The sequence below is a fragment of the Cynocephalus volans genome, chromosome 4, assembly GCF_027409185.1.
Source record: "Cynocephalus volans isolate mCynVol1 chromosome 4, mCynVol1.pri, whole genome shotgun sequence".
Taxonomy (NCBI): Eukaryota; Metazoa; Chordata; class Mammalia; order Dermoptera; family Cynocephalidae; genus Cynocephalus; species Cynocephalus volans.
The window spans coordinates 67,210,630-67,237,946 of record NC_084463.1 but is presented as its reverse complement, the minus strand read 5'-3'; the positions used below and the strand labels follow the sequence as shown (position 1 = coordinate 67,237,946).

Sequence of the window (27,317 nt, the reverse complement as noted above, 5' to 3'; positions counted from 1 at the left end):
CCCACAATGTTCTTGTATCTCAGGACAGCCCAGACAGACAGAGATCTACTCCAGAAGGAGATGGCTTATAAACCAGAAGAGGTACAAGAACTTACAAATCTATATTGACAGAAACCTTGGAAGCATTGTGCGAGGGTAGATTCTAAGGTTTGTTAGATCAAAAGTTGATTGGGCTGAACTTATTGATATGGCCACACTCACTGGGGATTATGGATTTAATGTGTCGGCTTGAGTATCCAGAAATTATGTTAATAGTCTGTTAGGTTAGCTAATCAAAGCCTGAACTCATCCAAAGCTCTACTGTTAACAAATGCCTGAACTTCTCTGATATACTGTAAAAAAACGATTTCTAAAGACTTGGGAGAATGTATGTTTCTATTATGTGTAATCTCTCAGCCACCCACTAGCCATTACCCCAGGAAGGTCCCAGGAATATCCTCTCATCAAGTTATTAAGAAATGGCTGGGGGAGGGAAGCAGCAGAGTTTTTGGCAAACTGTGGTTTATAAGGCTGGATATGACAGTGGGGAAAGCTGCAATGGAATTGGTTCCTTTAGTTCACTGGGAATAATGGAACTTTGAAGTGGTAGAGGTCAGGTGGTACACATATTGCAGCTAGGCTTCTAGATGTGGCTTCTTTAATGGAGCAAATGAACACAGCCCCTGGCACCTGGTATACTGCTATTGACCTGGCAAATGTGTTCTTTCCCATCCCGATCACTAAGCAAGAAAAGAAGCAGTTTGCAATTATATGGAAAGAAGAGTGTATCTTTACATCTTACTCTCAGAGCTGTATCAGTTTTCCTGCTCTAGTCTCCAGGGGCTTACACATCTCGATTCCCACAGAATATCATGCCTGTTTATTATATTGATGACCTTATACTAATTGGATGTGGTGAACAGCTCCCTGGATGGCTTAGTAGGACAAACGCATACTAGAAGGAGGGAGATAAACTATGTAAAAAGTTAAGAGCCTGCCACGTAGCTGAAGCTTAAACACATTTTGGGATATCTTTTCAAAAGTGAGAGACTAGTTGCTGTACCCTGCACCATCCACCTTGAAGAGACACAACACTTAGAGGACCTCTCTTGATTTGGGAGGTAGTATATGACACACTTGGGCATGCTGCTCCAGTCCATTTACTAGGCGACCTAATAAAGCCACCAGGCTCGAGTGGAACATGGAGCAAGAAAGAACTCTGTAGCAGGTCCACAGTGTGTTCAAGCTGCCCTAAAACTTGGGCTTTATGACCCAGAGGTCCCAACAAGTATTGTAAATGTCTGTGGCACAGTGAAATACTGTCTGGAGCTTCTAGAGTCCTAATAGGAGAATCACAATACAGACCTGTAGGGTTTAGTAATAAGGTAGTGAATACCCTCCTCTGCCAAAAACTGTTCTCCATTTAAAAATCAGTTTCCAGGCTTGCTACCAGGACCTGGTAGAGACTGGATACTTGACAATAGGTTGCCAAATACTATGTGATTGTGAACTGACCTGGGTTTTGTATAATCCCCTGGATAAAAGAGAGTATACAGCATTGTTTCAGAATAAAATAGATGTGGTTTATATGAGACTGGGTCTGAGAAAGTTCAGAAAGCCCAAGTAAGCTGCATGAGCTGTAGCTCAGACTCCTTCAACCACTACTCATGCTCTATTGCCTCCAAATCATCTCAATATCTTTGGCCTTGACAAGAGTCCCCTATGACAAGTTAACAGAGGAGGATATATTGGGCCTACAACGGATCTGCACCGGATGCTGGCACAATCCAAGAATGGACAGTCACTAGATTACAAACCCTCAGTTAGCCCAGAAAATGGTCAAAGGATAGATATCCTTCCAGTGGGCACAACTTCAGGTGGCACATTTGGTTTTTCACTTCATGTAGAAGGGGAAATAGTGGATCTTACTGACTGTGGGCTAATAGTTTCTTAATAGATCAGCATTTAGAAAGAATAAAATTGGAAAATTGGTGACTAGGTCGGAGGAGAGGTATACTCAGAATGGGCATATGTGAATGTCCTCCAAAGGGCTTACATGAGGCAGACAGCTCTTAGTAATCAGATGGACAAGATGATCTATCCTATGGATGTCAACTTTTTTCCCTGGTAACCTCAGCAGTTTCACCATGGAGCTATGTACAAAGTGGCCATGGTCACAGGGGTGGAGACTGTATACAGACTCAACAACATGGTTTTTCCCTCACCAAGGCTGTTCTGGCTATGGTCACAGCTGATTGTAGAGCAAAAGACATTGCTTTGCCCCCAGCAATGAGATATACTGGCTAGCTGGTGGTGGGCTGATCATGTTGGATACTTCCCAAATACAGGAAGCATCCCTTTGTCCTCACAGTGATAGACAAATATTATAGACATAAACTATTTCTCAGCCTGCATTACTTCTGTCAGCAGCACTATTCATTACAAAATGCTTTATCCATCATTTTATTTCATATGCCATTGCCTCTACCCAGGGGGACCCATTTACAGCTGTAAAGTGTGAGCTCAGAACAACAAAATTCACTTGCCATATGTGCCATCACCTAGAAACAGCTGGCTTTGACAGAATGGTGGTATGACTTGCTGAAGCTCAGTCACAGTAACAGCTGGGAGACACCACCTAGTGACAGGCACATGAATAATCTTCTATTTTATTTCTTTTTTCTTTCCTATGTTTATTTACCCTTGAAACATTTCTCTTCTGTAACTGAGCTCTGTATTTCTAATTATATGGACATTGCTATCTCAAACTCAATAGGTCCCAAACTGAGTTTCATATCTTCCCCATTATAAAAGTTGTTTTTTCCTCAGTATTTCTCCTGGTCTGTTTATGACACCATCATTTACCCAGTCATCCATGCCAGAAATGTAGGGATTGTCCTACACTTCTTACTCTTCATAAGCTCCTACATGTAATCTGTCATCAAGTCCTATTAATTCTACTTTCAGAGTATCTCTCAAATCTGACATTTTCTTTCATTCTCTACTGCATCATCTCAGAATGTTTCATCTATACTTTATCTGCTGAATCCATCTTTTACTTGGTCTCCTCTCTAATCTCTTCCTCATCTCTATACAAACACTGAAGTGATGTTTCTAAAACACAAATAAGTAAAATCAATTCCTTACCTAAAACATGTTAAAGACTCCCCATTACCTACATCCCACATAATATTCCCCCTCTTTGCTGGCAACAACATCTTCATCTTTTAATACTTTGTCCAAATATCTCCTGAAGCTTTCCCTGACTTACCTAGACACAGGCACTTCTTTTTGAGGTGCCCTGTGGATCTTTTTATATATATTCAGTTGTCACGTTTTTGCAACTATCTGTTTATTTGCCTGCCTCCTCCACCAGACTTTGAGCCCCTACAGAACAGGGTCTCTGTTCTGTTTATTAGCACAGAACCACAGATATAAGTTGATGCTTAATGAGTACATGTTGCTTGTAGAATGAATGAATGAATGAATTCTTATGACTGGGTGTTATGTTTCCTTTTTGTAGGGTTGCAAGGGATGAATGAGAAATTTTACTGTGTGTGCTTTGTTCACTGATGGCATTTAAACATTCTTCAATTTGTTGCTGAGAATTAACAATTAGCAAATCCACAAAATTTTGATTTTTTTGTTTTAAACCCTGGTCTTACTAAAAGAATTCTGGTTTTAAATCCCATACCTTCCTGTGTCCTATAGATATTAGCTCTCCTTGACCTCCTTTGGAATTTAAGCTTTGATTCTTCCTAGGTCTTTGTATTTTAACTTCTCTCCTTGTTGTAAAATTCAGACAAACATTTCTTATGATGTTCTTTCCTTTAAATTTCCTAGTTTAGAAAGAATATGATACCATTTGAAAGTGAATACAACTAAAAATATATTGCAATATTACCTATAAAGCCAAATTTTATATTGTTTTTGTTTTCTTTTTAAAAATCACTAGTTTATTTATAAAACAAGTTAGGATTATTATAGTGTGATCTTTATTTCTGCTCACTATTGTATTTGAAATACTGTTCCTACTTGGTAACCTGTTATTATTTATCACTATTTAGACCACTTAACTATAATAGTAACTAATTTTAGAAGAGTTCAAAACCTAAGAATTAAATTACAACTACTATAATTCCCTTAAAAACAAAGCACTTTTTATATTTCCCTGATAAGAAAAGAAATAGATATCTGAATGGTTGTATGTCACTGTTGAAAAAGAAAAAAAGAATATCATTCAGGGTTCAAAATCTAATCTTGTTTGTATATTTAGAAAGGTAAAACATGGAGGAACTCACAAAAAATGCTTTTACCCCCAGCCTTCTAATTTCTAAATGCATTTTTGTTATGACATGGGCATTAGTTCAATAACTGTGTGCCAGTGGGTACCATTACTCATTTATTAATTTATTCATTTACTTAATAAATGTTTATTAAGTGCCTATCATGTTCAGGGAACAGAGTATAGAGTAGAAGATTACAAGTTCCATGAGGTTAATTTCATCACTGTACAAACACATAGCACTTATGAAAGAAATGAATAAGTGAATGAAAAACTATAGAAAAATTAAGAAGTCATACTTTCTTACCATTTTTTGCTCTTAATAACCTATAAATTGAGTCATGTTCCTGCTTCTATAAAATGCAGTTGCTCTCACGGGTCATTTTCCACTTAAGGTCTGACCAAGCAGAAACTTCATGAGGACAGGGAAGTATCTTGTCATTGTCATATCCCTACCACCCAATGTTGTGTAAGCCTTCTTTTACTGAACGCTTACTCTGTGCCAGTCACTATTGTAAAAGCTTTATATGGATTTACACTTCTAAACCTCTGAAGAATGCTAGGAAGAAGTAGTATTATGATTACCATTTTTTTTTTTTTTTTTTTTTTTTTTTTTTTTGTCGTTTTTTCGTGACCGGCACTCAGCCAGTGAGTACACCGGTCAGTCCTATATATAGGATCCGAACCCGCGGCGGGAGCATTGCCGCGCTGCCAGCGCAGCACTCTACCAAGTGCGCCACGGGCTCGGCCCTATGATTACCATTTTAAGGAGGAGGTCACTGAGGCCCAGCAGAAAGGCTAGGTTTTTTGACAAAGTTTATATAACTAGTAAATTACAGAACTGAGATTTATATACAGATAATTTGATACCAGAGTCCTGGCTTTGTATTAATACTATGCTGCTTCCTAATGAGTGCTGGATAAATTAATATGATTTCAGAATAGATTAATCTTTAAAATGGCTACCAATGTAGATCTTAAAATGAATAACCTAAAAAAATGCTATATCCCAAAGTTCTTGGTAAGGACTTATTAACTTCTCTCTACTCACACAGCTCATGTTTGGTAGATACACTAATTTATGTGCTTAGACTAATATGAGGGTACTTCAAAAAGTTTGTGGAGAAATAGAATTAAACATTAATATGAATCTTTCCATGAACTTTTTGAAGATCCCTCAAATAAGACAGTGCTGCAGAATAAGCCTGGACTTAGAGTCGGGTTTGAATGGTAGTTCTGATACATATTTATTTCCTACATGATCTTGAACAACTTCATAACTTCTCCAAATCTCAATTTCTTCATCCCTAAATGGGGAATAAAAATAGCTGCTACAAAAGGCTATTGTCTTTAAGAGAATTAAACAAGATAATGTATGAAAACTACATGGCATAAACTCTTCCTCTCTTTTTCTTTCCTTTTTCCCCTTTCCCTCCCTCTTTCTACCTACCATTAGCCTCACAACTATGTAAAAGTTACCCAACTCCTCCAGGATTTATTTCCTCACCTATAAAATGAACGGGCTGGTTGTTTGGTTTATAAGGTCTTTCCAGTCTGTAATTCTGTGATTCAGTGATTTAATAACTTAGTTTTTTCTTGTATCATAAAAATGCAACTTATTGAGAAGTGATTTGAAGTGAGGCCTCTTTGGTTAGTGTGGGGATTAAGCTGCTTTTCCCCTCCAACGATTCCAGCACATACAAGGATATTTCAAAAAGTTTATGATGAAGTTCATATTATTATCTTTTAATTCTATTTTTCTATGAACTTTCTGGAGTACCCTCGTAGATCTTGGATGAAGATTTGATTTAATATGTAAATAGTTTTAATATGTAAATAGCAATAATATATGTCTCTCTTCCTTTCCTTTATTTAGGTACTACGCAGGAAGCCTGGAGGCTAAGTCAACACATCCTGAAACTCTAGGTTTCATTCACACGGCAACAAAAGGGCTAATAAGAGCTATTGAAGATAGTGGGATAGATTCTGTTATGGAGTGGGAAGTGGATGAAGTGCTGAACTGGACAAATACACTGAACTTTGATGAGTAAATGCATGTTACTATTTTGGGGGAACAAGTGCAGTTATCATATATTTTTTCTTTCTAACATTTCCCATTCCTATGTTGAATCTTAGCATCGCAAACATACTCTTTCAAAACAACTGAATTTTTATTATTCTAGAGAAATAATAAAAGAATAATAATGAGGGATAAAAAAAGGGAGTAATCCAAAAATAGGAAACAGAAAATTAGACTTAAGTGTTCTTTATTCTCAGACTTCATTCTTATGCCTTAGTCTAACTCTGCTTTGCTTGACTTTTCAGATTTAGAAACAAGTTTAAAGAGCATGAAATTAATAATACAAATAATTTCTTTAACCTATATTCCTATAGATAATTCCTTAATCTATATTTCCTATCTAATGTTTCTATGTGAGACATTAAAAACTTATAATTTTTCAGTGATATACTTTAGCTCTTGAAAAACATTTAAAAAATTTTTTTGTATGCTGGAAATTTTTTAATATTTAATATAGCCATTAAGGAAATGCAAATCTAAATCCCAGTGAGATACTACTTCATACCTCCTAGGATGGCCATAATTAAAAAGACACATAATAACAAGTGTAGGTGAGAATGTGGAGAAATTGGAACGCTTATGTGCTGCTTTTGAGAATATGCAGTGGTGCAGCCACTTTGGAAAACAATTGGAAGTAGAAAAGAGAAAAATGATAAAAGGAAAGATAAAAGAAAAAGGGAAAGAATGATAGAGAAAAAGGAAAATTGGAAAACAAGGATGAAAGAAAAAAGAAGACATTGATGAGAAGGATATATTAGAGAATAAAGAGTGACAGATAAAAAAGGACTAAGTATCCACAGTAGATGCTCTAAAATATTTTTAAATGAGCACATAGTAAAAAGAGATTGTTGTAATTCAATAACCCCAATATCTTGTCTAGACTGTAGTACTGGGATTCCCTGTAGACAGCACATTTGTGGTTTCTGGGACATTGAATAAATAGAGATGGTAATATCATGCAAGTAATGACATCCAAAGAAAGGAGCTGTGATGCCTTGCTTTTACTTTCTTTTCTAAGAGTAAAAATTGCTGGGTGGAGATGGGAGAGAAGGGAGAGAGAGGTAGAAGAGGTCCATTATGAATAAGCTTCTGAGAACAGAATAGAGAATTTTCTAAGGTGAGCTTTTGAAATCCTGCTTTGCCTTTTCCCTTATAAACTTGGCTAATTCAAGTAAAACGCCAGCAAGTTTCGTGAAAGATTACAAGAACACCCAATATTCTGTATTCTATCATTACTGGAATACAATGGGAATAAAACAGTTGAATTCAAAGAGAAGAAATAAATAGGCAACTCAGTCTACATAAGACTTTCTCCACTATCATCCCCCTAATAGCCTTTTCTGGAAGGTGATAAAGAATCTTAATGGCTTTCCTTTGTAAAAAAAATAAATAAACCAGTAAGATGTGAGGTGGTTTCTTTGTATCATATACTCTATATTGAGTGGAATGAATACACCTCTAGCTTTGATATGATGAGTAACTCTGAAAATTTTCAAAAAAATGCACATACCTCATGTTTCCAAACCGTGTACAACTTCTATCAGTTCTTCCTCTGAGTTGGATATAATCATAATTTGGCACCAACGTGGAATCTTAGAAAGCAAGCTTTTCCACTGAGCCCTGGACAACAAAAACTTCAAATTGAATCTCAAGAGATTATTTGGGAATATTTCAGTAGCACTGCAGACCACAAGCACTGATAGGTAAGACCACACTGCAAAGACAACACCTTGTTTGATAAGAATTTCAGAGTTTGACATTTTTCTCTTCAGGAGAACTGGTAACCACTAACTCCTTGAAGAATATCCTTTAAAATTTATGGACAGTCCCTGTTGGCCATGAGAATGGCATAAGCTTGAATACTGATATTTGGTGATAAAAATCTGTTTCTTTCCAAAGGCTTTTGTGCCAGCCCCTTATCTTGCCACTCTCCTGGATGAAGCCATGTGCATCCTCAGATTCACATTGCAGCTATCAACTGAGTACATTATTATTATCATTGTGAAGAATGGATAGAGCCAATTTTACTCTTAGACTCAAGGACACTAATGGTGCTGTTATAGATTCCAGTATTCAGATATGTTGCTGCATATGTGTAGAACGTAAAACAATCCCCATATCACCACCTTGCGTCACCAACAATGCCACATGATGGCTACCATGACTGTTGCTGGCATTCATCCTAATGGATATTCAGCTGCATATTCTCCATCAAGATGGATGTCCCTCTTCCAGGATCTTCATATTTTTTCAAACTGCAAGTGAATTTTGACATATCTATGAAGCAATTCACAGCTAGGAAATCTTAAATAATGTCCTGATATTCTATTTAACGTTGTTGGTGCTCTGTGCTCACATATGTTGTGGATAGCCTCTATTATCTGTTCTTTTGATTTCTAAGACATGTAGTTGTTATGTTGCCTCTCTGGCTGGGGACTTTTCCCAGACTATTAAGGTGTTTAATTTGTACTCCAGAAGGAATTCATTGTAGATTCCACATACGCTTTATTTTGCAGTTATTATTTTTTTTAAATTTCAAAATTTTCTTAGTAAGACAGATCAACTCTGTGTTATAAACAGCGTGGTAATACTATCATCAAACTGTTGCTTCTATTTGTAAAACTGATATTTCTTATCAATTACCACTGGTATTTTATGAGTTCTTTTTAAATAATGGAATAAATTCATATCCTAATCTTAGATAAAGCACGGTCAATGATCGGCCTTAAATATGGCATATGTTTCTGTCGCAGACTATTAGGGCTTAGCATACTATCATTCAAGGTCCTTTATCTTGGTTCCTTGAAGGTGGAATGAAAACTTTCAGTATATAATTCCAAGGAAGCAGGGTGATTGACATCCACCTCTTTCATAGTGTTCCTGAGCAATCACTGAAAGCACAAAGTCTGCCAAAATTTAAGTTCCACCAATTGAATTGCCTACAAAGCAATCCTGGAAAGGGTTTACACTGCCTGCTGTTGTCCTGAATCCTCTAATTTAAGTGACCCAGCAGCATCCCATTTAAGTCCATTAAAAAAAGTTCATGAAGCAACAAGAGGTAGCAGTAATAGGAAGGAGCAAAATTCAGACACAGTATCTTATCACAATTAAATACTTTTGGACAATATATACCTTCATGTGGCAAAAAATGGAGCACAGGGTTAACAAAAGTAAAAATAATTCAAATGTAATAAGTAAATACTTGGAAAATCACAGTATTTTATGAATTACATAACAATTCTAATTCTCATCCTTTTTCTGCCAGCTCCCTTTCAGCACCTGCTGTGACTGTCTACTTAACTGATTTCTTAGTAAAAATGAGTGCAGTTGAAAGGAGGCTTAGGAAAGGGGGATATGGAACCCAAACAAATGAAATGTCACAGGAAACCTGCTTCTTGGAGATTTCCCACATCTTCACAACTCATCATACCTTGTCCTTCCCTATTCTACCTCTTCTTGGGCTACCCAGGTCTCCCTATTTCAGTTTCTGTTTAGGGAGCTTAGGTGGCAGCTGCATTTGCCCTGTTTGAATGTCTCTTATTTTTTTTGGAACACTGCAAAAACAGCGCCGTTGCTCCAATAAGATCCTAAACCACACACTTTAAAATTTCCACTGACATGTCAGAAACAGTAGGTCTGGCAATCCGGAACCAAGGAGAAAGTTTTGTTCTTGATTTCCCCTGACTTTTCTCAAAGTTTTCTGTCCATACTTTTAATTTAGAAGTTGTTAACTACCATCTTAGTAGGCACTCAACTGAGGACATGATTGTACAGGAATGAAACAGGATAAGATGAGGAAACATGCTGGAGGGAGAAAAAAAGACACTAATATAGTAGATGGTGAGCACCATTTTTATACCTCCTTCAACTCCTTGTCCTGGAGGTTGCCTGAGATGCATGAGCTATTGGGAGGTGGGAAAGTCATGAAAATTAAACATTGAGACTGGTGAATTTGTCACCATTAATCTAAGGTTTCTTAAAGAAAGTACAATTTTAGAAGTATTCTAAGCATGTACTAATGAATCAACTTATTACTTACTAATAATTTAATTTAATTAATGTCCATATAATGTGCTTAGGTATATTGCCAACTGGAAGGAAATTGCTACAAGCAACTCTTCAGCTAACTACAAAGGTAGGTGATTTTTAGCAATACTTTATAGGAAATCCTCATGGACAAAAATAATACATTCCACACATGTATGTATTTCTAAGCATCTAACATTTCACTGCCCTACATATTGTATAGATTTAGATTAATATGCCAAGTCATTTTTACCATTATATGTAAGATGGGGAATATAAGGAAATCTACTTAGGGTTAAATAAAATGATTTTTTAAAAATGAATCCTTTTTTAAAATTACGTATCTCATGGTTGCAGTAATAATTTTTAATGAGCAAACTTCACTTGGCAAAATAAATACCTCAAAATGTTGGAAATATTTTTTAGGTTCTATGTCACTGTCATCCCTCCAAGTGCTCTACATTACTGAACAGCTGAAAGTGATAGCAAGCATGTTGAAGAACAGTATTATCATAGCATAGCACAGAAATACCAGTAATTCTAACATAGTCAAAGCCTAATTAATATGATTGTATGATCTGAGTGTATGAGTTCTGTCCTGCTGTCATCCGTGAGAAGCAGTAAAGCAGAGAGGTTACGATTGTGGAGTCCTAAGTTGGACTGCCTTGGTTTGATTTTTGGCTGTACTGTTTACTGGCTGTGTGATCTTGGGTAAGCTCCCTCATCTGTGAAATAAGAGTAACAATAGTGCCTAGCTCATAAGCTGTTGTGAGGTAATAAGAAGTAATTCACGTAAAGACCTTAGAATAGTGCCTGGCACCTACTACATATGCCTTAAATATGAACTATCATTAGCATTAACCTTGTCCACTTACTTCCAACTCATTGCCACCATCCCAGCCCAAGTTGCCATCATCCCTCTGCAGACTTCTGCCTTAGCCTCCAAACCGATGCTCCTCCAGTCCATTCTCTGCACAACAGAGTGATATTTTATGCATATAAATCAGCACAATCAAAACACTTCACTTTATTTAACAAAGCCTTCTCAGCAATTACAATGGGGGACTGCTGTCTTGAAGTGCTTTATAAAATTAATTCATCTGATTTTCAAAACAACCCAATGAGACAGGTTATATTATCTGCATCTTACAGATGAGCAAACCAACAGGTGCTGTCACTTGCTCAAGGTCACGGAGTCAGTTCATGTGAGGGCCAGGATCTGAATTGAAGATAGCCTAGTTCAGCACCCATTCTTTTAACCATGACTACACTCTGCTGCCTCTCAGAGCTTCTCACTGCTCTTGGAGTAAAATCCTCAATAGATCACGGCCTCAGGCTCTGACTGTGGCCTAGCTTTCCACCTTTCCAGGTACCACTCTCCCCCTCAATCACAATACCCCATGTCACTTGTCTTCGGCCTATTTCTCAAACACACCATGCAGTTTCCACTTCAGGGGCTAATGGAGTTGATGGCCTTCTAAAGGACAGTTTTAGGTAACTATCTTGACTAGAGGGCAGGGAGTTGTCTGTTTTGTTTGCTACTGAGTCCCCAAAGTGTAGCACTTAGTAGGTTCTCAATAGCAGATCAAAGAATATAAATGAAAGACATGTACAAAAATGGAAACAGAATCTAAATTACTGAATTAAAAGAGATGACTGGTCTTCCTTTCTTTCACATGCTGCCCTCCACATCTGTTCTTTGCTGCTACTAGAGGCCCCAAGTGGCTTTGTGGCAGCCTCTGTTGCACTGTGACCTCCACTGGCTGCAGGAGCTCTAGGGAGGATGCAGGAAGACTCACAAGGTGGGAAATGGTCTCAGTGGCTTTTGAGGATGTAGCTGTCAACTTCACCCTGGAGGAGTGGGCTATGCTGGATTATTCCCAGAAAAAACTCCACAGAGATTTTGTGGGGTAAATCTTTATGAACTTGGCCTCTATAGGAAAGAAATGGGAAGACCAGATTGAAGATCTGTACAAGAATCGCAGGAGAAATCTGTGCAACTATATTGTAGAGTAAGTCTGTGAAAGTAAAGAAAGCTGTCAGTGTGAGAAATACTTCAGCCAGATTCCAAATCTTAATCTAAACAAGAAAAGTCCTACTGGAGTAAAACCATGTGAATGTATTTTCTGTGGAAAAGTCTTCATATGTCATTCATTCCTTAATAGGCACATCCCATCTCAAATTGCACACAAACCATATGAGAATCAGGAATATGTAGAGAAGCCATGTAAACACAAGGAATGTGGGAAAGTCTTTAACTGCCCCAGATCATTCTGAATGCACAAAAGGACTCAATGAAGAGAAAGCATGAAAAACTTACACTGGATAAAAATGCTAAATGGATATGGGAAAGCCCTCATTATCCCAGTTCATTTTGAATACATGAAGAACTCATACTGGAGAATAAGTCTATGGGTGTAAACAATGTGATAAATCCTTCAGATTTCTCACTTCCTTTTGAATTCAGGAAGGAATTCATACTGGAGAGAAACCCTAGGTAAAAAATGTGGAAATACTTTTATTTATCACACAACCTTCTGAGCACATATGAGAATGCATAAAGGAGAGAGAGCCTATAGATGTCAAAATGTGGGAAAGCAATTGGTTGTCCCAATTGAATTCAAAGCCATGAAAGAACTCACACTAATGAGAAACCTCTTCAGCATAAACAATGTGGAAAAGCCTTTAGTTGGCCTGTATACTGACAAAAACACGTATGAATGCACACTGTATTGAAATACTGTTTTCAAAGTATAGTTAAGTTTTCAATGTTAATAAATATTTTAAATTCATGAAAACTCACACTGGAGTGAAATTTTATAAATGTCAGTAATACAGAAAGCCTGATGGAAATTAATTCATGTATAATGCTCAAAAAATTTTAAAGGAAATGTTGTAAAAGTAATAAATATGTTTATCGGTGGCTTATTTCTTCAAGTGGATCTACTATTGATTTCTACTTTCACAAAGAAACACTGAGATGATATACCTGTAAGTACTCTTTAAGCAACAGTACATAAGTTTAATAGGTAGATTTATTTTCAGGTCAGTTAATAAAATTTTTCTCTGAAAAAATAAGAGATTACTGTGAAAAGAAGGAAAGATGGTAGTTGGAAGGAACATAAGAGCAAGTGAAAATTATTATTGTTTTTACTTTATAAGGAAACTTTAATTATAATAAATATATAAAATGGAGCAAATAGTTCACAGATCATAAAGTATAAATTATAATTTTTAAAAATTATTTTTAAGTAGTGGAGATTTGTATAACTGAAGCCTGTGAAGGTGATCCATTAATGATGTTGGCATTGGGGAAGGGGAAAATGTGTGCCACTACTTCAAGAAGCAAGAGAAGATCAAATCTAGAGCAGATTTAGAAACTTTAGCTCTGGAGAGGGAAAAGGTATCTCTTCATTTGTGAATAAAACCTGTTAGTAATGAAGTACTAACTAAATACCAGACACTTGCTAATTTTTTACATGAACTATCACATTTCTCACAAAAATATGATGAGGTAGGTGCTATTATTATCCCTATTTTACAGATGAGGATACTGAGACCTAGAGAGGTTAAATAACTTGCTTTAAATCACACAACTAGTTATCTGTAGATCAAATCTCAAACCCAGGCCCTGCAGAGCCTTTATAGAGATGGACAATGATATATGGTAGTGAAAGTAGGATGAACTCAGAAATTTGGGGCATTTATGGTTTTAAATAGGATACAAAGATATCTACTCTAAGAATGGTGAAAAGTAATGTGTAATACACCTTACCTGGCATATAGCACATTGAATGAGTCTGTATCTTACTGTATTTGGCATCTTTCTAATCTGTCATTTCTCTTTAGGTTTCAGGTTTAAGCAAGCACAGAAAAATATAAATGACTATGAAGATACATCAGACACACAAATGGGAGTACCAGATGATACTTTCTATGAAAATGTTTATCAAACACCAAATTTTACTAGAATAACGCCAGATTCCACTTTTGGAATGTAAATATAAAGTACTTTCTTTTCTGAGTTATAGCTCTTCAAGCCCTGCAAGTATCAGTTATAGCCAAGAGACAGCTTATTCTGACTGGAGTAACGTGTATATATATTCTTGGCACAGAATGTAGCCCAGTTAAGGAAGGAAGATGAACAGAAATAGAACACTCGACTGAATACAGTGGTCATAGAAAACACTGAAATTATTCCTGGTATTCTGAGAAACTGTAGTATTCTAACAATCACAAATAAAGATAATATATTTAGGTGCAGAAAACCTTCACATTGATTATTTTCCTTCTTTCTTTGAGGCATTTAGCGCATTCATGTAAGCCAGAGCTTTGCCCATTCATCCTATATTCAAATGCACCTTGCTTCTTCCTTCCCTCTCCCACTTTGCCTTATCCTTTCATTTCTCCATTTTCTTCCTCTATACCTTGTTTCCTTCCTCCTCTTGATTTTCTGCCTGCTTACTCATCATAGTTGTCTTTTCCTTTCTGTTTCTCTCCTACTCTTATTTCATCTAACAGTTCTTTATTCTATGATGTTCTTTCCTTGTTTGCATTTTTCTCTTTACTTGTTTCATCAGTTTCCCTTTCCTTTTTACATTTTTCTTTCTAGATCCTTCCCCTAATCTCAGTTCTTTTGGGGGCCTGCAACTTGCCTTCCCTACCCTGCATACAACTCTTTGGATTCTTATTCCCTCTTTCAGGTCAGAGCAGTCAATCAGTTATCTATTGATACACAGTAAATATCCCATGACTTAGCAGCTTAATACAACAAACATTTGTTATCTCACAGTTTCTGAGTGTCAAGAATCTGGCAGTGGTTTAGCTATATGGATCTGGCTGGGGTCTCGCAGGACGCTGCAATAAAGATTTTGGCCAGGGCTGCAGTGAATGAAATGAAAACACTGATAAAAACATCTGTTAACCAAAAAAACTCCATTAAGAGAATGAAAAGACAAGCCACAGAATGGGAAAAAAATATTAGCAAAGATGTTATATAACCAACAAAGGGCTAGTAGAAATATTGTCAAAGAACATGTAGAGGCAAGTCATCAAAGAGAAAATCATACCGACCAACAATCACATATAAAAAAGTTTAATCTCCCTAGTAATTAAGGTACAAACAATGATGCCATTTTGTACCCATCAGAATAACAAAAATTTGGGTTTGAAAATATCAAGTGAGGAGCCAGAATCACCCCTGGTTGAGACCCACTGCTTTTGAACCATAAACTATGAAAGTAAAACTTTTTTTTACTATGTATGCTGTCCTTTAAGGGCAAAGTAAGGGATTTTTCAGGGGATGATTTCCATTATATGAGATCTTCACCTTACCAAATTCTGAATCTAATCTTTGTGAAAACTTTGACTCTACTGTATTTATACAAAATACATTTTGTCAGAAACTAGAAAAAAGAGCCTGAAACTCTGAAAAGAACTGAATTTATTAAAAAGTAAGATAAACAGATGGAAAGCAAACTTCACATTTAGGATATCAGGATCTTTGTACTTGTTATAATCTACTACAGATCTTTTCGACTTTAGAAATGTCAACTGGATCACTTTCTATATCCAAAGAAGGAATATTAATTTGCCTTTGTCAAGAGGTAATTAAGGAAAAGTACTATAATATTTAGACTGAGACACAGCATACCAGACCAGTTCTTTGTAGTAGGCTCCCCAGTTCACACTGCACCATCAGGTGCCTACTGTCCCCAGGCTGTGAGCTCTACACAGGCAGACTAGGCAGGCCTTGCTCACTGTTGTCTCCCTAGGGACTAGCCCCATGCCTGACATGCAGAACACCCAAATATTTGAATAAAGTGAATGAGTCTCAACATACACTTTCTTTTAGGATTATTTATTCAAAAAATATTTTATAATAGATTCAGGTAACACTGTAGTAAAGAAATACATTCATAGTACTAACAAATGTACATAAAGCATATGATTTCATTAAGGTGCTATTAAAATACTTGAAATGGCACATACCTCTGTATTTCAAACCATTATAGTGGCTTTCTACTTTTAAAAAGATTAGCCTATTCTAATCTTTAAGAAGCCCAGTGTTTTCCCTCTTTGCTTTTATTTGCTTTGGACCATATTTAAATTTTTAGCATTTCCAAGTGTACACATTTTAAGTATATACTATAATCACCATGGATTTATGTACTTACTGATTAGGTAGATACTTTGGGGAGCATGGTAGGGAGGCTATTATCTCCCTTAATCTGGACACAACTGTTCAAGCAGTCTGTAACTTACTAGCTTTTCTAGCGTCTTCTACTCTAGTATTCACTGACCTTGTGAACTCGTGAACCCTAGATTTTTTTCACCTAAAATCTTTTCAATTTAGCTCGTCTGTCTTACACTTGTACCTGAAGCTTACTATCTTCTGACCTTGACAAGTTATCTTATTTCTCCAAACTTCACTTTCTCTAGCTATAAACTGGGATAACATCACTAATCTTGCAAGGTTTCGTTGTAAGGATTAGAGATGCTGCATATAATGTATGTCAGGTACTCAGCATATAACAAATATTCTATGATTAATATTTTAAAAACCTAACCTGTCCTCGTTTGTTCCTGATAATTTTCTATCTTACTCATTTCCAGATAGTGTTCCAGCTTCTCAAAATCATTTATAATCTTAATTCTGTCATCTGTGAATTAAATATTTCTCCTAGTTGGATTTATCAACTATCAAGAATTAACTATAAATTACTTTAACTATACTGTGATCTAGTTGATAACTTTTTATTCCACACATGAAGATTTCAAGGCTTTCTTAAACAAAGACATTCTAAGTTTACTGCATTCTCTTGATTCACTACAGTAATAAAACTACCAATGTATACCAATTATTTAGGAAGCTTATAAGAAAAAGATATACAACATTAAATGAAAAGTAAATTTCAGGATAGCTTTCCAAAAACAAACCAAGAAATTAATAAATTTCCAAAAATTTCTGGAGATTGGTTTTGAGGGAAGAAAAGGTACGAATATCAGATATGAGTGAGTGCTTGCCATTGGCAGTAAAAAGAAATGCCAACCCTTCGTAAGAAAAAAAGTGTTTACATAACCTTGAAGGTACAAATAAGAGCAAAGTTCAACCACCCATTTCTTAATCTCTGCAACTGGGATGAACACTTTCTTAAGGATGTAGGAGGGATTATATTCACTAATACTCAAGTCAGTTTTACTTTGAGGTGGCTTTTTATCTAAGATGTTTATCTGATAAGACCATATGGGGCACAGAAAGGTGTTCCATTTCTAGCTACATATATATAAAACTAGATACCTAAACCCTTCCCCTCCAACAAAACACAAAGAAATGCTAAATAAAATGTAAGGAACACTCTTTTAAATAGACAGCAGGACTTATAAGAAAGTAAGGAGAAATCTTTAGGGTAAAAAATGAAGGGGACTAAAAACCAGACAGGTAAGTGTGTGAGCTGATGTTCTATCTGTCCTAGCACACTTTGCTAATCTCATTAATACAGGGGTTTCAGCTTTAACATCTGTATGGAGAATGAAGAACCCTGAACTTGCTAAAGGCAGCAGGAATTAAAGGCGTGTTTCTCCATCCCTGCCACAAAGATGGGACACATGCAGGCTTATACCCTCAGTGAAAGGGGCATCAACAAAATATTCTGCCTAAGATCACAGGGAGATGAGGAAATGTGTTTGCCTTGGCCTGGGAGAATACTCTCCCCTCAGTAATTTATGCTATTCCTGAGGTATGGAAACCCTGAAGCCAAGAAATTAAAGTAAGAGTAGTCTTGTGTCAGTGACAGCTCTGGAATGTGACATAAGCGGACACAAAATTTATCTGGAAGGAACCCAGGTCACTCAAGATTCCCACAGATAAAGCCGTGCTGAAAGTAAGCTCACCTTTCAAAATGACAAAAATGGATAAACAGTTCACCAAGTACAAGAATCAACAGATACAAATAGCAGGAACTTGATCTAATAGAACTATTACAGTGACTATAAAATATGGATGTTCAAAATGACTAGTGACATAAAAGGAATTGAAAGTTAAAAACAATAAAACTAGACATCAAAAAACAAATAACAGGCAGTCTGGAGAATGATATATAGCTAGAAATGAAAAACAATTTTTGAAAGAAGAAACTCAATGAATAGGTTAAAGTAGAGATTATATAAAGCTGACAAGAAAATTCATGAACTAGAAGAATATATGAAAGCATCAGAGAAAGATAAAGTTATGGACAATACAGAAATAAAGAGAACAGAATGAAATGGTACAACATACATCTTTTTGAAAGAGTAACTACAGGGCTGGATGGTTAGCTCAGCTGGTTACAGCATAGTGCTGATAACACCAAGGTCCAGGGTTCAATCCCTGTACCAGCCAGCTACCCTCCTCCCCACCCACAAAAAGGAACTACACTGTGTCTTTGAAATTTTTTCTCCGTAACAGCGTCCTTATTTAGTAATAGTGGGTGATCTTGCTACTGAAAATCCAAACACATTTCTTAAATACTACTTTGTGTTCAATATTGTTTCTTATTTTTAACATAGCATTATCATGATAGATGGTTACAAATGTGAAGTTTTTTTCCTTTCTACATTATCAAATAATTTATCACTCACATATAGTATCTGCGGAACAAGTTTTAATTAAAAGCCACCTCAAAGTAGCAGTATATTTATTTGTTCCAATTCATACCAAAGGAAAAACCATCACTCCTGCTGCTTCCATTGTTTCCAGCTAATGTGTAAGTCAGTGATCCTATTGAAAATAACAAGGAATATACTTGAGAATACGAGGGTATTTCAAAAAGTCTGTGGAAAAATGAATTTAAAAAATAATATGAATCTTTCCACAAACTTTTTGATGTACCTTCATATTCGTTAAGTGTTTAGCGTAGAAGTAGAGCATGAATAACAATTATTTCTATAGTGTGAGAGCATAGATATTCCTTGAGACCATCAAAGCATCTTTGGGTGCGATTAAAACAAGAAAGGAACAAAAAAACGCAACACAGTTAAATATTAATCCCTATTCAAAGTACATGGGTGGGTTAAAATTGAAGACTGAAATATAATTTCTAAAGGTTGAATTCAAGGGTAAGGTATATGCTGAAGATCCCACCCAAGCTTTCCATCCTGGGAAAAGTCGGCTGAGATTTTTGGGATCCATGGCCTGCTGTATGAGTAAATTCACTTGTCCACCCACACTGAGCACGGTGCCTTCCTCCACTCCTTTCAGTTTCTCTTGCAGTCTCATCAAGACACGTTCAGCTACTTTGTTGAAACTCTGGTCAATATCACTAAGGACAAAAACACAAAGGTTTCAATGAGATGGAACAGTTTTAAAGGGTCTTGGGAATAAGAAAATCTGAACAATTGACAATAGATTCTTTCTAAAATACTGCTCACCTGAGATTTCGTTTGCATTCTTGGTCATCTGCATTTAGAGTGGAGTGGAGCTCAGTTTCATCTTCTGGCCTCTGCTGTAAATACAAAGCTTTCAAAGGATTCATAGTCCAGTCAAAGAGTGGATCATACAGAAGGACCTAAATAGAATATATACATTAGATGAACAATGTGCATTTTGATCATTTAGTGAAGTAGAATCACTACTATAAAAGTAAGAGGCCAGTCACATGGCAGTTGATGGGAGATGGGGAGCAAACATCACACATGCTTCATATTTCTCTGTGGAGGAAACTACAACAGCATAATACTCCAAGCTTTTCATCCCGTCCTGAATTCATTCTTCCTCCGTGGTTGGGGGGTGACATATCCTGACCCATGTTTCCTGACTGGGAGAAACTAATCTATTAAAAGGAGATAAGCACTAGTCAGTTTCTCTCTCTTTCTACTACTGACCAGTATGATCCTGAGGAAGGGCATTTGCTTTGTAGGCCCCAATTTTCCCTCAGGTGGGCTGTCCCAACGTATTAGGTTGTGGGAGAGTACTATCAAGTCTATTTGGACCTCACTCATAAGCCATGTTCTGCAACAGTTTTATCAGTAATAAACCTGACATTTTTTTAAAAAAATTATTTTTTATTGAAGCATAATTGATTATACATATTTGCAGGATACAAAGCTGACTATTAATAGTTGTACACAATATGTGATGGACAAATCAGGGTAGTTACCTTATTAATTATTTCAATATGTAATCATTCTTTGTGTCCATTCATTTCTCATTCACCCCACTCCTTCTTCCCCAACCTGACTGGTGATTTTTTTTTTTTTTTTTTTTTGGCCTTTTTCGTGACCGGCACTCAGCCAGTGAGTGCACCGGCCATATCCTATATAGGATCCGAACCCGCGGCAGGAGTGTCGCCGCGCTTGCAGCGCCGCACTCTCCCGAGTGCGCCACGGGCTCGGCCCCTGACTGGTGATTTTAATCTCCACCTTACTCCTATGGCTCACTTTCTCTTAATTAGTTCTAAATTTGTGGAGAGAAAAAAAGAGTGAAATTTACTGAAACCTCCTCAATCCCCAAGGTCTGGTGCTGTGGTTGGAATCCTGAGATACATATAAGGAGCAGAATTTGGATACCAAAATAACTGACATGGCCAGAGCAAGTGGCTTTTTAGAAAGTGAGGTTATAAGGGATTTCTGATGTTGGCAGTTCAGGACAGCTAACTGTCTTGGTGTTTATAAGCACAGAACTTTTTTTTTTTTTTTTTTTTTAATAGTCAGGCTTTAGCAAATGTGTGCCATACAGTCTTAGTAATAAGTGATGACTCAATTACAGAGACAAATGATTCCACATCACAAGGTTGGAATTCCTTTTGCTACTACCTTTACTATGTTTCTCAGAATATATGCAGGTTGGGACTATAAAATACCTTTATTATGTTTAATTCCAGGACATGTACTATGATCAGCAGTACCAAAATCTATTTTTTTTTAAATGCTGTTTTGAGCATCCTCTAGGGCCATTAAAAACTGTGAAGGGATTGACCTTGGTTACATGTGGCTTGTTCATAAATTCAAGGGCTCCTATGTGACTTCAGCTTGGGCATTGACATGGTTTTAGATTTCAGAGATCCACACCAGCTTCACCCACAAAAGGGAAGTATATTTAATTAAACTAATCAAAAGGAATGGAGGCCTCTGTAATAGGCTATATGGTCTTCTTGGACTGAAGTAGAGAATACCACCAATTATTTCAAAACGAAGGCTTGTGTCAGGAATCATATTTGCAAACATTGGAATCAAGAAGGAACTAGAGTAGTTTGAAAAATATGTTTTAGTCTTACCATTAAAATAGAAGTGGATGAAAACAATAAAGGAATACAGACTGATTGAACTAGAGCATGAAAAAAAAAGGAAAAAAAAAACGAGCAGGGTTTCTCAGTCTTGGCACTATTGACATTTTTGAGCTGGACATTTCTTTGATGTGGGGCTAGCCTGTGCATTGTAGGATGTTTAGCAGCATGCCTGGCCCCTACCCAGTAGATGTCAACAGTACCTTCACCAACTCCCCCGTAACTGTGATAACCCAACATTTCTCCAGACATTGCCAACTATCTTCTAGGACACAAAACTGCCCTTGGCTAAGCATCATTGAGGAAGAGGGACAGAGATATTTCCTTAGTAGAAAAGATAAAATTCTGGAGGACAGGATGGTCCATTATGAAGAAAAGGAGATCTTGAAGGCCAGGAGAGAGAAATACAATGAGAAGGAAAGAGACTTGCACCCAAGTCAAAGTGCTCAGCAAGAGGGATTTAGGAGATGTTTTCATTCCTATTAGATCAGAAATAGTGACTGTGGCTCAATGAAATCTAACAGAGGAAAAGAAATAAATCCAAGAGAGGAAAGGAATAACATCCCAGAGGATTGGGACCCAGAACACTATTGAGAAGCACCCCTCTAAAGCTGTAGACAGAAAGTCCAACTGGCAAATTACTCTTGAAGATTGGGACAACCACACCAAATGATTTCAGGAAACTTGGACAGATTTACAGAGGGAGAATCGGGTTGATCGGTGTAAACTGCACAACGCATTAGAGGGTGTGTTTAGAAGTGACCTAGTTATTGTAGGTAGAGATGTGAATCACTTCTCAAGACTCAAAACCCTCACTTAGAGTAAATCCAAAGTGCTTACAAATGATGTAGGAACTCCTAGGTGATCTGGCCACTGTCACTTCTCTAACTTGATCTCCTCCCACTCTTTAAACAATGAGGTTCATGAGCAATTTGGCATTCAATTAATAAAACTTCTGAGACCCTAAAGGACCTACCCCCTTCTAGTGAGTATTAACTCATGATACAGTTACTGAAGACACTCCCAGATCTACCCCAGCATTAAAAAAAACCCTTCTGACTGAGACTACGTAGAGCAAAATACCAGGAAATATGTTAAACTGCTTTGGACCTTAAATTAATTTGAAAAGTTTGAACTCTTTTTCTCTTAAACGCTAAAGGGCAAGATAATGTGATTTTAGACTTTAATTTCTACATTATTGAGGCATCCATGTTATATCATTCATTCTTACTGCAGAACCAATAGCAAATTGTAATGAATAATGTGTATGAACATCACTTGAAATGGGAAAAAGAAAATCGAATGTATTTTCGGCCTTGGGAACAGTATAGCCTTGGATTTAATTTTAAATATACTATTGGGACCATTTCAGCAAAATTTGTAGCAAAATACATACTACTATCAGCAGTCCAAAGGAAATCTACAAAGACACCTTGGTTCATAAAGGTGGACATAGGACCACCCGGACAGACTGTTAATTTCATCTTCCCAGGGATATAGCCCCAACGTCCTTGACCAATATACGTTACCTCTACAATGGTTAACAGAGTTTCCTGAGAGTTTCTCATAACTTCCATAGTTTTCTCACAGCATCTACAGAACCAAACACATTATAAATACGGATTTTGTTACACATCAATGTTTTCAATATATCTTTCTTTATATACACCCATGTGTAGTATGCTGAAACTATTCTTGTTAATAATTCCCAAATTTATTATCTCGAAGAGCAGAATACTTGGCAGAGAGGCTATCAATAGATGTCTCTGAAATGAATACAAACATATATGTGACTATTTCATAAGCTTATCATTTATAAGAATATCACTATACTACTATGAAACCTTTCTTTCAGTCTTTGATTACTATGACAATTATTAGTTTACTTTGACTAGAATCTGCCCCAATAAAAGTTGAGTACATAAGACCTAAGCCAGGAAAGCTACAAGGAACTGCAAAGCTTTTTTAGTAGGAAGTTGTATTAGAATATAAGCTCCCTTAAAACAAAAATATAGTCTCTTCTGTATCCCCAACAATGAGCACCCAACAGCAGTTCTGATCAGGAAAAAGAAAGAGCTAACCAGGACAGAGGCATCAAAGGTAAAGGTGGGTGGCTTCCAGAGGTTGGTAGGAATGATAGTATGTATGTTATATTGGGTTAGGTCCCAAGTGTCTGGAAGGAAGGGGAAACGATTATTGCTTTTATCCAGGATCTTTTCCTTGGTATTGGTAAAGCACTAGGATGTAATTCTAGCACTGAATTCTATAATCTATACAATCTATAATCCAAATAATTTTGACACCAAAAATCATCTGCCCTCCATTACCTTGTATCACTTACCGTCTAAAGACACCTTCAACACCAGTTATACCCATGCCATCCACAATATCTCTGGTGAGTCTAAAAGGAACTCTTTCAGGAGTAGGAAGAATTTTACCCTGTTCAAAAGCAACCCCTAAAGTAAAAAACACAGTGAAGTTAGGAGGTTTGACAGCTAATTTTCTTTCTTCCCAACTGGCATGTGAACTTTGCAAAGGCAACAAATAATTTGTCACTTATATTCTATTAGCACTAGAACAGAGTATTTTATTCTATTTCTGCTCTGCCTACTTTCATCTCCATCACTGTCTATGAGATCTACCTCAAATCCAAAAAATAACTTCTTTTTGATGTAATTAGAGATATCTGGGTTAAAGGGTGATTTTTAAAAATGAAGTAATGACTAGTAGAATTTAAAATGTAGAACATACATATGTACATTTTTAAAAAAATTTAATGAGACTTAAAATTTTGATATAATTATAGATTCACATGCAGTTGTAAGAAATAATACAGAATGATCATCTCATAAGTCTTTTACCCATTTCCCCCCAATTGTAATATCTTTTTTTTTTTTTTTTTTTTTTTTTGTCTTTTTCATGACCGGCACTCAGCCAGTGAGAGCACCGGCCATTCCTATATAGGATCCGAACCCGCGGCGGGAGCGTCACTGCGCTCCCAGCGCTGCACTCTCCCGAGTGTGCCACGGGCTCGGCCCCCCAATTGTAATATCTTATAAAACTAGTACAATATCACAATCAAGATACTGACACTGCTGTAGTCAAGATACATAACATTTCCATCACAAGGATTCTGCACACTGCCCTTTTACAGCTATACCTACTTCTCTCCCATGACCTATCATTCTTTCCCCAACCCCTGTTCTTCTAGCAACTACTAATCTATTATCCATTTTTATAACTTCCTCATTTCAAGTATATTATAGAAATGAAATCATATAGTATGTAACCTTTTGGGATTACCTTTTTCACTTATATTGAGAGTCATCCAAACTGTTCTGTATATCAATACTTTGTTTCTTTTTATTGTTTAATAGTATCCCATGGTATGGAACTTACCAGTTTGTTTAAGCATTTTCCCTCTGAAGGGCATCTGGATTATTTCCAGCTTTTGGCTATCATCAATAAAGCTGCTATACACATTTGTACTGCAGGTGAACATCTTTTTGTGTGCTACTAAATATTTTCTTTGGTGAAATGTATGTTCATGCCTTTTGCTCATTTTATAATTGGATTCTTCTATTTTCCTACTGTTGAATTTTCAGAGTTAAGGACTGTACTTTTGGTGCTGAGTCTAAGAACTCTGTCTAGCCCTAGATGCTGAAGATTTTGTCATGATTTTTTTCTCTATTGTTCATATTGGGTAATTTCTACTGTTCTGTCCCCATGTTTACTGATTCTTTCTTCTCTCCCCACATTCTTCTGTCGAAATTTTTTATTTCAGTTATTGTATTTTTCTGTTTTATGGAATTCAATTTTATCCCATCTTACCAATCCACTTACATGAATTATACTGCAGAATTTATAATTTCCTAAAACTGCACTGTCTTAAAATCCTTAAATTATACATTGTAATAAAAACTTCTCCTTTGACCTCCTTATTCTTATTAAACAGTTTTTGAATTCAATTGGGATTTTTACCCTATGAGCCTCTCTTCCTTCCTGACTTAGCCCAAGGGTATAGACTCCAAGGACGGTTACTCTACTCAGTAACCTCAAATCTCCTTGTCCCCTTGTCCATCCACCACACCTACCATTTTAAACTACAACTTCAACTCTAGGGATGTTGAGGATTGCTGGAATATTATATGATGACATTTATTGGCTCCACTACAATTTTAGGATGGTTACCTCAGGAAAATACCCCTTATACTGTTTGAAATGTCTTTTTTACTTATCCCTTTCTACTCAGGTCTTGGTCTTATTTCCATGGTACCTGTTTTATGTTTTTTAAGGGCCAGTTACCATCCTTCCAATTCTTAGCAAATGAACATGGTTTCCATTTCTCAGGAAAAACAGAATAGCAAACATAATTTCCTTCAAATTCTTTCCCCTCTAGCTTAAGACTTTCCTATTAGCACTCATCCTTTCCTATTCTCTCAGCAGAAAAGTTAACATGCCTTCAATCTAAAGCCAATGCTACCAAACACATACATACATAATGATTTCCCCTGCTATTTCAATCATCTTGTTTTTCTCATATATCTGGAGTATCTAACATGATCACACCTCTCCCCTTTTAAGAAAGCAAAAACCAAAGGTATGTCTCTTATCTCTGCAGCAAACTTCTCTCCATCCTTCCCTTCACTTCTAAACTTCTTGGAGAATAATTCCACATTCTTCATCTACACACATCCTTAACTTTCATTCAATCCTTGCCATTTTACAATCTGGCTTCCTCCATTCTATCCAAAGGGTACTTCCTACATCTCTAAGATTGATCTATTGTTAAATTCAAAGGCCCATTTTCAGCATTCATCCTATCTGACCATTCTACGTTAGATACTGTTGAGCACTACATCCCTCATGAAATTTTTTCCTCCCGTGGCTTCCGAGATATCTCTACATCCTACTTTCCATGACTTATTGATTATTCAGTCTTTTTCTGACCTGAATTTTCAATGCTAGCATTTTGTACAATTCTATCTTTAGTCCTTTTTATCAAGGATGTGTAAGATCAGAACCTTCTCCAGTCCAATGACTTCTACTGAAATCTATTTTCTGAAGACTCTAGATCTCTGTGATTATATTCAAACTCTTTTCTTTCTTACATATTAAATGTCTACTCTACCTGGAAATTCCACTAATACTTCAAAATAATCATCATTTCTCATCTAAACTATTATAACACCCCCTAATTTGTCTTCTGCTGCCAGTACTGCTTCCAAATTGCTCCTGAAATTATCTTTCCAAAAGTCAAATATGATCATGTCCCGCTTAAATATATCTTCATTTACTTCCCATCACTTAACAAACTAAAGTCAAAACTCCTTAGCCTGGTTTTTAAAAATCTCCTACCAATCCATCTCTCAAGATACTCAACTACATACAAACTTCACTCCAGCCACATTTAGTGTATCATCATTCTCACAACATGCTATGTATCTTAATTGTTCTTTCTTCCAAATCTGTTCTATCTTCTGATTTATCCTTCCTTTCTTTCTTGCAGACCTGGCTCAAATGTCACTCTTCTAGTAAGTTTTACTCATTATCTTAGGCAGAGTTAGCTACTCCTTTCAGCAGCACTGTATTTATACTTTAAAAAAAAATCCCAGCAATATTTATTGCTTTGATGTGTCTGTCTCCCTCTAATTTGTAGTATCTGGGTAGGCAAACTACATTCCTT

At 36.5% G+C, this 27,317-nt stretch overlaps 2 protein-coding genes across 2 annotated transcripts in view; one reads left to right on the top strand and one right to left on the bottom strand.

The window, feature by feature from the left end:
* LOC134374609 (protein MFI-like) overlaps positions 1-14,371 on the top strand; it is a 47,913-nt gene extending 33,542 nt beyond the window's left edge. The window contains exons 6-8 of the mRNA XM_063092449.1: positions 6,141-6,311; positions 10,424-10,479; positions 14,220-14,371. Of these exons, the coding sequence (XP_062948519.1) occupies positions 6,141-6,311; positions 10,424-10,479; positions 14,220-14,371 (379 nt within the window). The remainder of the gene's footprint in view (positions 1-6,140; positions 6,312-10,423; positions 10,480-14,219) is intronic.
* A 5,027-nt stretch (positions 14,372-19,398) lies between these two features.
* Positions 19,399-27,317, bottom strand: part of LOC134376194 (serine-protein kinase ATM-like) — a 35,947-nt gene continuing 28,028 nt past the window's right edge. The window contains exons 20-23 of the mRNA XM_063094833.1: positions 23,973-24,087; positions 23,161-23,224; positions 19,779-19,915; positions 19,399-19,669 (exon numbers count right to left, since the gene is read on the bottom strand). Of these exons, the coding sequence (XP_062950903.1) occupies positions 19,399-19,669; positions 19,779-19,915; positions 23,161-23,224; positions 23,973-24,087 (587 nt within the window). The remainder of the gene's footprint in view (positions 19,670-19,778; positions 19,916-23,160; positions 23,225-23,972; positions 24,088-27,317) is intronic.